General features: G+C 47.4%; 1 protein-coding gene across 1 annotated transcript in view; it reads left to right on the forward strand.

The window, feature by feature from the left end:
- Nucleotides 1-6,541: 6,541 nt before the first annotated feature.
- Nucleotides 6,542-13,499, forward strand: part of Gipc2 (GIPC PDZ domain containing family member 2) — a 74,936-nt gene continuing 67,978 nt past the window's right edge. Inside the window, exon 1 of the mRNA XM_005083613.4 lies at nt 6,542-6,875. Coding sequence (XP_005083670.2) covers nt 6,636-6,875 — 240 coding nt within the window. The 5' untranslated portion in view covers nt 6,542-6,635. The remainder of the gene's footprint in view (nt 6,876-13,499) is intronic.

Consider the following 13,499-nt stretch of genomic DNA (forward strand, 5'->3'; position numbering starts at 1 on the left):
AATATTCCTTTACACTGTGTAGCTATATGTCACTGTGATTGGCCAGTAGCTGAAGAGAATAAGGTTAGGCTGGAGACGCAAACTGAGAATGCTGGGGGGAAGAAGGGAGGAGTCTGAGGAGTCACAGGGAGATGCAGAGAGAAGTGAGATGGGCATGCCTTGCTGAGAAAAGGTACCAGACCATGTGGCAAAGCACAGATTAAAAAATATGGCTAACATAAATTTAATTGTTGGCTAGTAACAAGCCCGAGCTATTGGCTTGGCATTTATAATTAATATTAAGCCTCTGTGTGGTTATTTGGGAGCTGCTTTCAGGGCAGAACCTTCTGCCAATAGCCATCCAGCTCCCAAGTAATCACACAGAGACTTATTCGTCTTATGAATGTCTGGCCTCAGCTTGGTTTGCTTCTAGCCAGCTTTTCTTAAATTATCCCATCTCCCTTTTGCCTCTGGGCTTTTACCTTTATTCTGTATGCTTTTCTTTATTTCTTACTCCTTGGCTTGCTGTGTAGCTGGATGGCTGGCCCCTGGTGTCCCTCTCCCTCTTTTCTCATTCCTCTCTCTTCTCTTTTTCTCCTTCTATTTATTCTCTGCCTGGCAGCCCTGCCTGTTCCTCTCCTGCCTAGCTATTGGCTCTTCAATAGACCAATCAGGTATTTAAGACTGGCAGACTAACACAGCCTCAGGAAGTTAAACACATGCAACATAAAAGAATGTAACACCTGTTTGCATCATTAAACAAATGTTACACAGCATAAATAAATGTAGCACAACTAATATCCCACAACACAAAGCCATGGCTGAGATGACACTGAAACTCTGAGTTCTAAGCCTACTGCCAGGTCCCAAATCACCACTTGGAGACTTATTATTAGCTATGAATGCTCGGTCATTAGCTTTAGGCTTGTTTCTAGCTAGTTTTGCTTTCAACTTAAATTAACCCATTTCTATTAATCTATGTGCTGCCCCGAGGCTCGATCACCTCCTCTACGTACTGTCCATCCTGCTTTCCTGCGTCCTCTGTGTCTGTCTGTCTGGCTCCCAGCTGGCTGGACCCCCTTTTCTCTCTGCCCACCAGCCCTGCCTATCCCTCCTCTGCCTAGCTACTGGCCATTCAGCTTTGTATTAGACCCAATCAGGTGCCTTAGGCAGGCAAGGTGAAACAGCAGCACATCTTAACTAAACAGATGCAGCATAAGCAACTGCAACCCATAATTACATAGTCAAACGATCATCCTGCAATACCTTTTTTTTTTAGGTAAACAAATACTCTATCCTACAGCAAAGGCAGACGCAGAGCAAGCTCCCAGCAGGCTCACCAAGGGTCTGCTTATTGCTTTGCTGACTTCACTCTCGACACCCCGTCTCTTCGTCCCCCTTTCCTCCATGGCTCAGTTATTCCTGGCAAATTTTATTTGAATTTCAGCTGAGTTATTTCTTCCTCTACTTGTCATCTTTGGTTGTTCATTGTTGCCATGCAACTGTGAAACACGCTATCTTTAGTGCTGGGGAAGACGGCACAGCATTTAACAAATCCCATGTTTATTTTTTCCTGAGTTGTTGGCCTGCTGATCCGTCCACAGTAGGGCAAGGTGGGGACCATGTGTGTCTCTTCAAATCTAATGTAATCAGAGGCTATGTTTTCTGGAAAAAAGTAAATTTATGTTATGATGCCTCTAATGGCTATGTATTGTCTTACCAATAAGATAATACTGCTTTCGGCAGACATCGTATTGTATTAATTTGAGAATTTTGACGACTCAATTATAGCTGATTCTACAGTTGATAGTTTAAGATTGTTAGAAATGCCAAATGTTACTGAATGAAAGAAATGAGGATGGGCGACCTGGGCTGCACTCTAATCCCAGATGCAAAATGACAGCCTAGTACTTTTTAAAAACTGTGCTGAGAGCAGAGGGCCTCGTGCATTTTAGGTTAGCACTCCATCATTGAGCCATGTATCTAGCCAGATGCTTTTCAGCTGTGTTTCATTAGTTTATCTTAGGCCATACCAAAGGGAAATCTAGCTTATTCAATTATGCTTACTGGTATCTATTATACATATAATGCAATATAAATGTAAACAGGACACTAAAGAGAAATATGAAATGCTTTCTACCATTGAGAACTATCTGGTTAGATTCAACAATTCAGTGTGCATGGGAAAAGTCAAGGCATATAAAACTAAGGACTCCATCGGGAAACTCTCAGACCTGATGAGCAGTTTCAGCAAAGTAGCAGGATGTAGCATCAACATGCAAACCCCAGTAGCCTTTCTGTTTATAAGCGATGGAGATGCTGAGAAGGAAAAGCTCCTATTACAGTAGCTGCAAGACAACACCCCTCCCCAAACAAACGAAGTGGGAGTCAACGAAATCAAGGAGGGGAAGGACAGAAGACAACGGAAACTTTAGACACGGATGACAGACACTGAACAAGACGCTAGAAGGTGGAAAGACGCCTTTGCTCATGGACTGACAGAATTAATATTGTGAGAATGGCTGTATGACTAAAAAAAAAAACGGTATCTAGACTCGATACAAACAACAGTATCAACCCCCCCCTATAATCTTATGTAGAAACAGAAAAGATCCCAAGTCTCCAAAGCAATCCTTCAAAGAAAGAACAGTGCTGAAGATAACACAATACCTGACCTCAGAGTACACTACAGAGCCACAGTAACCAAAGCAACATGGTACCAGCACAAAACGGTGTGGAGACTAATGGAACAGAACAGACTACTGGATAAACACACACAGCCAACACCCGGTTGCATTTCTTTTAATGTGTGCGTGTGTCTGTGTGTGTGTGACTGTGTGTGTCTGTGTGTGTGACTGTGTGCATGTGTGTGTGTCTCTGTGTGTGTGTCTGTGTGTGCGTGTCTGCATGTTTGTGTATGTGTTTGTGTGTGTGTGTGCGCTTACCTATCTTGTGTTTGCCAGGCAAGCACTGTCACCACCTGAACTGCATCCCCTCTCAACACCAACACTTTCCCCTGCTTCTTTGACTCTGCTATTCTAACAGTCCAAAGACTGAGGCAGGAGGATTGTGAGTTAGAGGCAAGAGAAGAAAAGAGACACTCACATGCATTTTTCTTCTTAAAAGTTTTCTAAGGTTCACACCCCACGTTCCCAGATCCTCACATCTGCCACAGTCCCTGTGATGACTCGCCCTCCTGCTTTTATGAAGTCAGACCTCTCTGTCTCTCTTGTACAATGCAATGACAAGTTTTTAGCTTTCACTTGAGCGGAGCGGACCATTTATTTAGACTTTCCTTTGCTTATTACATTAAAGAAAACACTGTTTCTCTCTCCTGGTTCAGTTTCAAACTTGAGATATATCCTGCCTTAGCTTTCAAAGTGCTGGGCTTACAGGTATTGTGATGGTGTTTGGCTTTCCTGTTTTCTTATTAGGCCCGGACCAAATAATACTATTTGGTGATGTATAAATCACAGCCACAAAGGCAAATTTTGAACTCTGAGATCCTGTGGCACAATCTTGGATTCAGTCATTCAGGTGAACCAGGGTGTTCAATATGCTCACCGTACTCGTGTGTGTGTGTGGTGATATATTGTTTATGATCTAATAAAGCTTGCCTGGAGAGCAAAATATAAAACTAGCCACAGCCATAGAGGCCAGGCAGTGCTGGCACACACCTTTAATCCCAGCAGACACACTAGTTAGCCGGGCAGTATTGGTGCACACCTTTAATCCCAGGACTCAGGAGACAGGCAGACAGATCTCTGTGAGTTCAAGGATACCCAGGGCTACATCAGAATGAATCAGTCTAAGAAACAAACAGTTTGCACTTTTAATCCCAGCACTAGAGAGAATATCAGGAGCTCAGTGAAGTCTCAGAGAACAGTCTAGGATTCTGAGGCTTGGTGAAGACCAGTGCAGTCTGGAGATGCAGTCCGAGGACAGGGTCGCCCCTTGGGTCTGAGCATTGGTGGAGGTGAGAACTTTCTAGTGGCTGGCTGCTTTGCTTCTCTGATCTTGGGCATGAACCCCAATATAAGACTCTGGGGTTTTATTATGGTATGTGAGTGCGTGTGTACATGTATGCACATGCGTGCGTATGTACACACAGAGGTCAATGTCAGGTGTCTTTCTCAGTTGCTATCCACCTTATTTTTTGAAGCAGGGTCTCTCGCTGAACCAGCAGCTAACCCACTTGTCACAACCGGCTGACCAGCAGACCCGAGGACCCTCCATTCTCCGCTTTCCTAGCACTGGGGTTACAGACACACGCCGCTGTGCCCTGCTTTTACACGGGGGACAGGAGTTGAACTTGGGTCCTCATGTTCACCCAGCAAGCACTATGGACAGCTGCTTCTGCAGTCCCCATGTCACAATCACAGACCCCTTCCTGCCCCCCCCCCAGAATATTTACTGACTTTACATGGGGAAGAATGGGTTTTCAGGGCTGGGCTGTCAGGAGAGAGGGTGGGGGATGGAAACACCCTTGGTTTTGATGACTCAGAGACATCTCGGACGTGGACCAGAGTGCATGTTGGGCCTTTTCACTTTGGTTGAGGATAAAGAGAAAACATTCACTAGAAAGAATGTGGTCAGTTGACACAGTCTTACAGTTTCCTTAGACCAGGCATACCCTTCCTATTGGACTGAACTGCCGATCACGTGGTTTGGCCAACACTATCTGTGGGGTTCAGAGTAAGTACAGTCGTTTGGGGAAGAGCACAGGGATGGGAGACGATGGTTGAGTAAGTCCGGGGACACCCTGAAAACAGCAGCTCGGCAAAAATAGAGGTGGGACAAAGCCAAAGGTGAAGAGACCGGCGCTGACCACTTAGAGCTCCTGGTGGGCAGAGTGTGATGACACGGGTGCGCAGTCTCAGGGTGTGTGTGGGCACAGTCTGCTCACAGGCTAACGGCAAATGCGTCTGTGGAAAAACGCAGCAGCTGGAGGTAACAGCAAGGCCAGGAGAATAATGCAGCACTGATCATCGGTGGCCCCAGGGGCTGAGGAAGGAGTCAGTAGGTAACTTAAAAGTAGGCGGCCTTGGGCTGCGGAGACGGCTCCACGGGTAAAGCGCTGGTTGCGCCACTGTGATGGCAGAGCCAGGGTTCCCATTCCCCTTGCGACCCTAACTCGGCAGAACGCATGTCTGCAGTCACCGTGCATCTGCACGGCGATGGGAGGTGGAGACGGGAGAAACCGCAGAGACTCTTGGGCCAGATGCCCTGGTGCCCACAAGGTGGAAGGTGAGGATTGGCATCCAAGGTTGTTCTCTGAGCTCCACATAGACACTGGAGTACACCCACAAATGGGCGCAGGAGAGCATGCGCGCACACACATACGCACGCACACGCACATGCACGCACGTCTTGGATGTAGAAATCAGATGGGGTCAGATCAAAGATCGTTTCAGAGCTCAGAGACTTGAGGTGGATAGTTACTGACAAGGCAGCTCAGGGAAAGGCTTCAGCTCTCTGAAGGGCTGGACTGAGTTTCCCTAAGCACGTGGAGCCACGAACTCGGGAGTGTTGAAAACCTAGGGGAGAAAGCCGTCCTTCCAAAATAGGTTAGGGCTGGAGAGAAGGCTCAGAGGTTAAGAGCACTGGCTGCTCTTCCAGAGGTTCTGAGTTCAACTCCCAGCAACCACACGGTGGCTCACAACCATCTGTACCGAGATCTGGTGCCCTCTTCCAGAACCCTGTATGCATAATAAACAAATATTCTTAACGTCTTAAAAAATGAGTAGGTTGAAGAGAGGTGCTGAGGTGTTTGAACTTGACGGACGAGCTCTCGTGAGATCCTTAGGGAGAAGGTGAGGAGGGGTGACTTCTGTATAAATCCCTGTAGACAAAGTCGCAGTCTGTGGTTATGTGAATGCGGCTGAATGCCACGTACCCTACGATTTCCTTTTTAAAGCTAGCGCACAGAGTCGTGAGTGTCCTCGGGGCATTTTCATGCACGCTTTAAGGTCATCTGCATTCCGTCACCCCGCACCCCCGTCTCACAATTCCCTTTCTGCTTGCACGGCCTCCTCCGGCGTATAGGTTCTGTGCGTGAGAAAAGAAAAACATGCAACTTTTTTTTTCTTTTTGAGCCTGGCCTACTCTGCATCACGCCGAGGACATAGCATAGTGTCCTTTTTCCATCTTTTAATTTTCCTGCAAATATTACAATGTGTGAGGCCCTCGTTCTGACCTCGAACTCGTGACAATCATCCTGCCCCAGCCTTAACAGCACAGGGAAAATTACTGGCCCGAACCACCATGCCCACCTGGGCGTTCAGATTCTGAAAGGCAAGGCGGGACCAGTATGCTATTTTCAAGATTTCTTTGTTAGCATTCCCAGGCCTTCACGGACATCGGTTTTCACTCAGGAGGCCTGGGCGGAGAAGGGAACTGAACAGCCTTGCCATTCACAGCTTTCATGCTGCTGCCGGAGCCGCACAGATAGCGACTGCTTCGCTCAGGTGCCCCGTCCTCCTCCACTGGGAGGGGGCCTGAAGCCCGCGCCTCCAGGCGGAAGCGCTGCTGCCATTGGTCCAGCAGCCGCGGTCACCTGTGCGGAGCCCGGGTCCGGAGCGCAAAGTCCGCTGTCCGAGGCCAGGAAGCTGGCGCGGGCGGGCGGCACAGGTGGCTCAGGCCATCGGCCCTGCAAGATGCCGCTTGGACTGCTCAGGAAGAAGAAGACAGCCAAGTCCAAGGAGACGGCGCAGCTGGTGGAGGGCGAGAGGCCCGGCGTCCGCGAGGGCATCCCCGGACCCCCAGCTCCGGCGCGCAGGCTGGTGTTCCACGCCCAGCTGGCGCACGGCAGCGCCACGGGCCGGGTGGAGGAGTTCTCCAGCATCCAGGAGCTCTACGCCAAGATCGCCAGCGCCTTCGAGATCCAGCCGTCCGAGGTAAGCGCAGGCAGCGGGCGAGCGCAGCTTGACCTCCGCCCGGACTGGTGGCGCAGTCCCCGAGCCCCAAGTCTCCTGCAGGGTGGGGTCGGTCCCCAGCGTCTCCCGGGAAGGGAGTCCTTAGGGAAAAGGGCAGTAATGGGGCCGGATGGAACTGTCCGCTCAGATCCGGATCGTGGGTCACTGGGGTCCGACGACTAGGCTTCCTTTTGTTTAAGGAGTCAGCCGGCCATAGAGGCGCCCAGGTCCAGTCGAGCACGATAGGATGTGCGCCAGCACCTTCCGGGAGGGACTCAGATATGCCCCGGGCAAACTTGATGCCCTCCGAGGGGACCTGGACTTTACTCTTAGGCTTTCCGTCAGAGATAAAGGGGAGGGAAAACTTGAAGTGCCTTCCTGGACACACCCAGAGTAAAGGGGGAGACAGCTTAGGGCTCACTTCGCCCACCACTGCTATTGACAGTCTCAGAAGAAGTACTTTAGTGGTAGTATATAAGGGATTAAAAACATGGGTGGTTATCCCAAGGGAGGTAACACAGAAATTCATAGCAAACTGTCCGACTAGCGAACGCAGTTTTCACAGAAGAGCTCAGATTCATTTTTCCAAGGTGTCTTAAACGCGACCAGGAAATTTAGCGAGACTGTATGGTGCTTGGAACTGGCGTTGTCCTAGGTCCTATCTTGAATACATAATAGTTCATGGGAATTTGGTGGATCCTTCATGTTTACCCAAAAGAGCAACCTGCAAATGCAGACGTGAGGTAAATGTTTTGGAGCTTCAGCCAAATTCCTGAACTCAACAGAAAAAAAAAAAAAAACAAATCAGGTGCTTTGAGCCCAAGAAACAACGCTTAGGACTGTCCTCTGGCCTTCACATACAGGTGCACATATGAAAGCATTTTGTTCACTCTTGTGTAAACTTGAAAGGAAACACACACACACACACACACACACACACACACACACACACACACACTTTTTGTCTCTTTAGGACTGCAGGCTTTTGTTGCTATGGACTTCCAGAGTGTAGACAGCAACTTCCAGTTGACGTAAAGTGGCCTACACACATCTGTTGTGTAATTAGCTCTGTGTGTGTGTGTGTTTATGTATGTGTGTTTCCTTTCTTTTTCAGTAAGTTGTTTATCAGGTCTGTTTAGATGAAATTGAGGTCAAGGCAAAGTTTCAGTAAGAAAAGTGTAGTGAGATATCCACCCTGCCCTCACCCGTAGCTCTGTGGTGTCAGAAATGGGATACGAACCCAGGGCGGGTCCGTATTTTTTTATTAAGTTTTTGAGATTAAAGCAATTGTTTTTCTTATGTGGGAGTTCTGTTTGCATGTGTCTGTGCAGCCGGACTCCCTGGACTGGAGTTCCAGGCTGTTGTTAGCTGCTTTGTGGGTGCTGGGAACCAAACCAGGGCTGTCAGTCAGTGCTCTTAGACACCTTAGCCATCAATCCAGCCCCAAGAAAAGAGTTCTTAAAGCAGAACTCTTTGTTCTTTCAGGGTTCCCAGGCTCTAAGGACAAATGAGGAGTCTTCTAGTCGTCAGTCACTTATTTTAACAGAGGCTCACCATCATAGCACGCTGTTTGCATGGGACTGTTCAAAGTGACACTCTCCTCTAACCTCCCCAGGTGAGGTAGGTGGCAGGTTAACCAGATACAGTTGGCTGTGGAGCCAGGTTCTACGTCATGCGGTCGCCGGGTGTCCCTGGCCAAGGTTGACTCCTTTCAGCATCAGCCACCTATCGAATGGAGATAAGGATACCTACCAATGAGGCTGTCCTACAGACGGGTGGAGTCTGTGCATAAACCTCACAGATTGCAGTGGATATGGCCACTGCTCTAAAAACTGTAATTAATACCATTGATGCAGGCCAGTTAAACAAGCCTCTGACGTGCAAAGAGGTTGGGCCTTGACTAAGGTCATGTAGCTTGGGAGAGAGAGAGAAAAAAAAAAGCAAGGTTTCTATTTAAGCCTGGCTCCTCCGGTTCCCAAGCTAGGGAGTGTATTAGCACAATACCAGACAGATCTAGGCTCTCTGCCGTTACCAGCGACTCCAGCCTTAGTGTTTTACACGAGCAGTTTCCCTTATCTCTCACCAGTACATTGTTCTGAGCTAAAGACACATAATTTTCGTCAATCTACTTAATCCTTAAGAAGTGAGCATTATTGTGTTCTTTTGTCGTGAAGAGGAAGCTATGGCTTTGAGGTTCAGAGTCAGAGTCATACACGGGGAGTGGCAGAGCCCACATGTAAGACCATTGTTTTCTCCTGACCCCAGGTTCTACAAGGCTGCACAGATAACCATTCCTTCCAGTCTTAGTAATAGCTTGATAAACATGTTCCGGGTTCTCGGTTTCCAGAGCACTGACTTGCAAACTGAAATTGCAAGAGAAACCATAAGCATAAGGTGTTTTTTGATGTTCAAAGTCCATAAACACATTTTTATAGCAGCAGCATGTATATGTTAGTGTGTTCATGTGCATGACCAACATTAGTTTTCCAGTTGGATTAGAAAAACCGGATGGTGGATGAGATAGCTTAGTGGGTAAAGGCCTTGCGGACAAGGATGGCCACCTGAATTCTATCCTCAGAGTCCACATGGTGGAAAGATAACGGACTCTTGCAAGTTGTTCTCTGACCGCTATACTTGTACTGTGGCATGGTGGCAATCCCCCCAAAAGTAGTGGGAAAACAAAACAAAACAAACCTGCAATTAATAATGAGTATATGCAGCATAGAATATTGTTCACTTGCTCCTTCCTGGGAAGCAGTTGGCTGTTGAGGGCTTCTGGGAAAGAGAGTTGTGTCTTCAGTGGTGTAGACGCTTGGGAGTTGTCCATACTCCAGTAGATATCTCCACACCCATGCTCTTGAAGGTGGTCCTAGCTAAGCTCAAAGCGATAGGAGAGTGTGAGGGGTCGTTGTTGGTAAGAGGTGGGTCTTGGCAGGAGTTCGAGGCGGCTAAGAAAGCATGGGAGGAGAATTTGACCAGATTTCCTTATACGCACTATGAGATTGTCAATTCATCAATTTGCTCATCGCTTTATAGTGTAAATATCCCAGTTAGCAGACACGGAAACTGAAGCTGCTTATTGAAGTCAAGATCGTATCACACGCTTCCGCAACCATCACACCCACTGCCTGCGCTCTCTGCAGTATATTAAGTGAACTGAAAACAAAACCCCAAAACCTTGAGGTATAAATTAAGAGGCATGGGTATCACACGTTTGAGGACAGCCTGGGTTACAGAGCAAATCCGAAGCCAGCTTGTGCTATGGACACGGCAGGATACTGCCTAAGAAGAACAAAAACAAAAACAAAAAACAAAAAACAAAAAACAAAGCAAAAGCCAGGTGGTGGTGGTGGTGGTGGTGGTGGCAGTGGCGGCGGCAGTGGTGGCGCACGAATCCCAGCACCCAGGAGGCAGAGGCAGGCAGGTCTTTGTGAGTTCAAGGCCAGTCTGGTCTACACAGTGAGTTCCAGGACATGCAGGGCTACACAGAGAAACTCCGTCTTGAAAAACAGCAACAAAAAAAAAAAAAAAAAAAGGAAAAAAGAAAAAGAAAAAAGAAAGAAACAAAACAAAAAGAAACAGAACAAAAAAGAAAGCAGCCCCCCCCCAACAACAACAAGAAGCACTCCATAGGGATTTTGGTCCCTATCCTGTTCTCTTGTGAGGGACACGGTGAATTACACGTCATTTATTTATTTATTTGTTTGTTTGTTTGATGTTAGTGTGTGTGGCATAGCCAGTGAACTCAGAAACCTCCCAACTCTGGTAAGTGACGGCAGGGCAGAAGTAGCCCTTACCAAGAGCTATGCTCTTTCCTGGGAGGAGGAAGGAGGCTGAAGTCAGGTGAGGCAGACCCAGGCAAACTTCCAGCAGCTCCTACGACCCCCAGCGGTGCTAGGCCTGCGGTAGGCAGTGTGGCCACTCCGTCCTCCCTGGGGTTTGTCTCATTGTAGACTTGGACCAGTTGTGCCTCTGAGAAGTTAAGCAGCTTTCCCAGAATCTGTAGGCTCATAGCAGCCAAGACTTGATTTCAGTTTCCTGGTTCCAATTGTTTGCACAAAAGCTGGGAGGTTCCTAGTAACCACACTCACATTCTGAATACAAATCCAGGAAACTTATTATTTTTTTTTTTGAGACAGGGTTTTTATTATGTAGCCCTGGCTGTCCTGGAACTTACTCTGGAGACCAGGCTGGACTTGAACTCACTGAGATCTGCCTGCCTATGCCTCCTGAGTGCTGGGATTAAATGTGTGTGCCACCACCACCTAGAAATTAAAACAAAATGTTTACTTGTTAAATGTTTATGTGTAAGGGTGTGAGCCTGTACATGTGTGTATGCGCACCATTGTATACAGTGCCCTTGGAGCTCAGGAGTCTCAGATCTCCTGGAGCTATAGTTACCGATGGCTGGGAGCCACCATGTAGCTGCTGGGAACTGAACCTGTGCCTTCTGAGCCATCTCTCCAGCCCCAAGAAGAAACCTTTGAGCAAATAATTTTTCAACTCAAACACAAACATTTCTATTGTCCTTGTACCCAAAGGATGTTGTGTTAGTCATTAGGAAAATGCCAATCAAAACTCCACTGAGGTGAGTTTACTAAAATTCAGAATTTGTTCTCATTAAGAATACAAATAGCAGGGTTGGAAATTTGGCTTTAGTGGTAATGCCCTTGCCTTAGTCACCTGGAATCATCTCAAGGGGGAAGAAGAGAATCAACTCCACAGAACTGTCCTGTGACCTACACATGTGCTATCTGACATATGTGCACTCTTCATCACACACACATACACACACACTCACACACACTCTGACGGCAACGACAATGATAAACAAAACCAGTTGCTGGGCGAGGGGTGGAGGGAGCGCAGGAACCCCATGTGCTGCTGGTGGGAGTGCAAGTTAGGGCAGCTACTGGGAAACTGGTATAAATGTCCCGAAAACTAGAGCTGGGGCGCCAGAGACTCAAGCCTTACCGCTTCTGCACTTTCAATCGGCGCATCATGGAGGAACCTACTCAGCCCTGTTTGTTTATTGTTGCAACGCTCCTAATAGCTGAGCTGTGAAATCGGCTGGGTGTCTGCCAGCGGATGGGTGGACAGGAAAAGTTTCATATACATGTATGTATATATATATATATATACACATATATGTATATACACACAGGTATGTATGCATGCATTTACATATGTATATATGCATGCACATACAAAGTTAATGGCGCTTTACTCATTTATAAGGAAGAATTGCAATTATGTCGTTTGAAGGAAAGGATGTAATAGTAGATCATCATGGTAAGTGAAAAAGCCAGACTCAGACAAACATTGCACATTTTCATATATATATATATATATATATACATATACACACACACATATGCTAGATTATATATGACAGCCTAGCTCGGTCAGTGGAGCAGGAGACTCTTAATCTCAGGGTCATGGATTTGTGCCCCACACTGGGCACCAAGTGTTAGAGGGGGACTTTCTCCATCTCTCTCCAGCCCACTGGACAGGTTTTTCTCCACCCTCTGAGTCCCTGCAGCTGCTATAAAATAACCACCTAATATATATTCATAATTGTTTGGCCAATTGCTCAGGCCTCTTACTGGCTAGCCCTCTCTTAATTATTAACCATTCCTATTAATCTGTGTATCTCCACGTGGCCTTGGGTCACTGGTGATGCCCGGGCCTCTTGACTCCCTGGTGGCGTTGCTCTTTCGGTCTTCCCTCTCCCTACCGCTTTGTCTGGAATTCCTGTCTGGCTACATTCTGCCTGCCTGTCGACCAAAACAGCTTTGCCCATCAACCAATAAGAGAAACACATAGCCACAGTATACAGCGGACGTCCCCCATCATGTATGTGTACATATATAGTTATTAACATACGTACATGCCATGAGAGTAGAAGCAAGGGCGGGGAGGGAGGGAGGGAGAAGTGAATACAGTCAAAGTACATGGCATTTGGGAATGAAGTCATCTCCATGGAGCACATCATGACGCACGGTGAATGTATACAAAAACAAGAAGATGCTGCTGTGGAATGGCTGCTGTGGGTTCCAGCTGTTTGATGGCCCCGGAGGAAGGAGTGGGTGAAGCCTGACGTTGCTTTGGATTTGCTGCTGCTGTTGGCTGCCTGCAGACTATTGTGATCATTACATAGAAACAGATGGCCAATTATGCACAAAGCCTCTATCCGACACTTTTTTTCTCCAACAACTAAATGAGCAATTCAGTGAGAGAGAGAGAGAGAAGTAATTGAGCAGCATTGTTTTTTTTCCAGTTTCTTTCTATTTGTTGTGTGTGTATATGTGTGTTGGGGAGTGGGTGGTGTGTGTGTGTGTGCGCATGTGGATGGGGTGTGTGTGTGTGTAGATGTGTGTGGCATATGTATGGTGTATATGTGTTTCACGCACATCAGAGTGTGTACACGTACATGATGTTCAAATTCAGAAGCTAGATCAAAATCCAGCTGCCTTCCTCTGTTCTCTGCCTTATTGCCTTGAGACAGAGCCACTCACCGAATCTGGCCATCCCCTCTGCACCTAGGCTGACTGGCCAGTGGGCTCTTGGGATCTCACAACACTGGGCTCACAGTTGTGCACAGAG

This window comes from Mesocricetus auratus, unplaced genomic scaffold (assembly GCF_017639785.1).
Source record: "Mesocricetus auratus isolate SY011 unplaced genomic scaffold, BCM_Maur_2.0 Super-Scaffold_100009, whole genome shotgun sequence".
Lineage (NCBI taxonomy): Eukaryota > Metazoa > Chordata > Mammalia > Rodentia > Cricetidae > Mesocricetus > Mesocricetus auratus.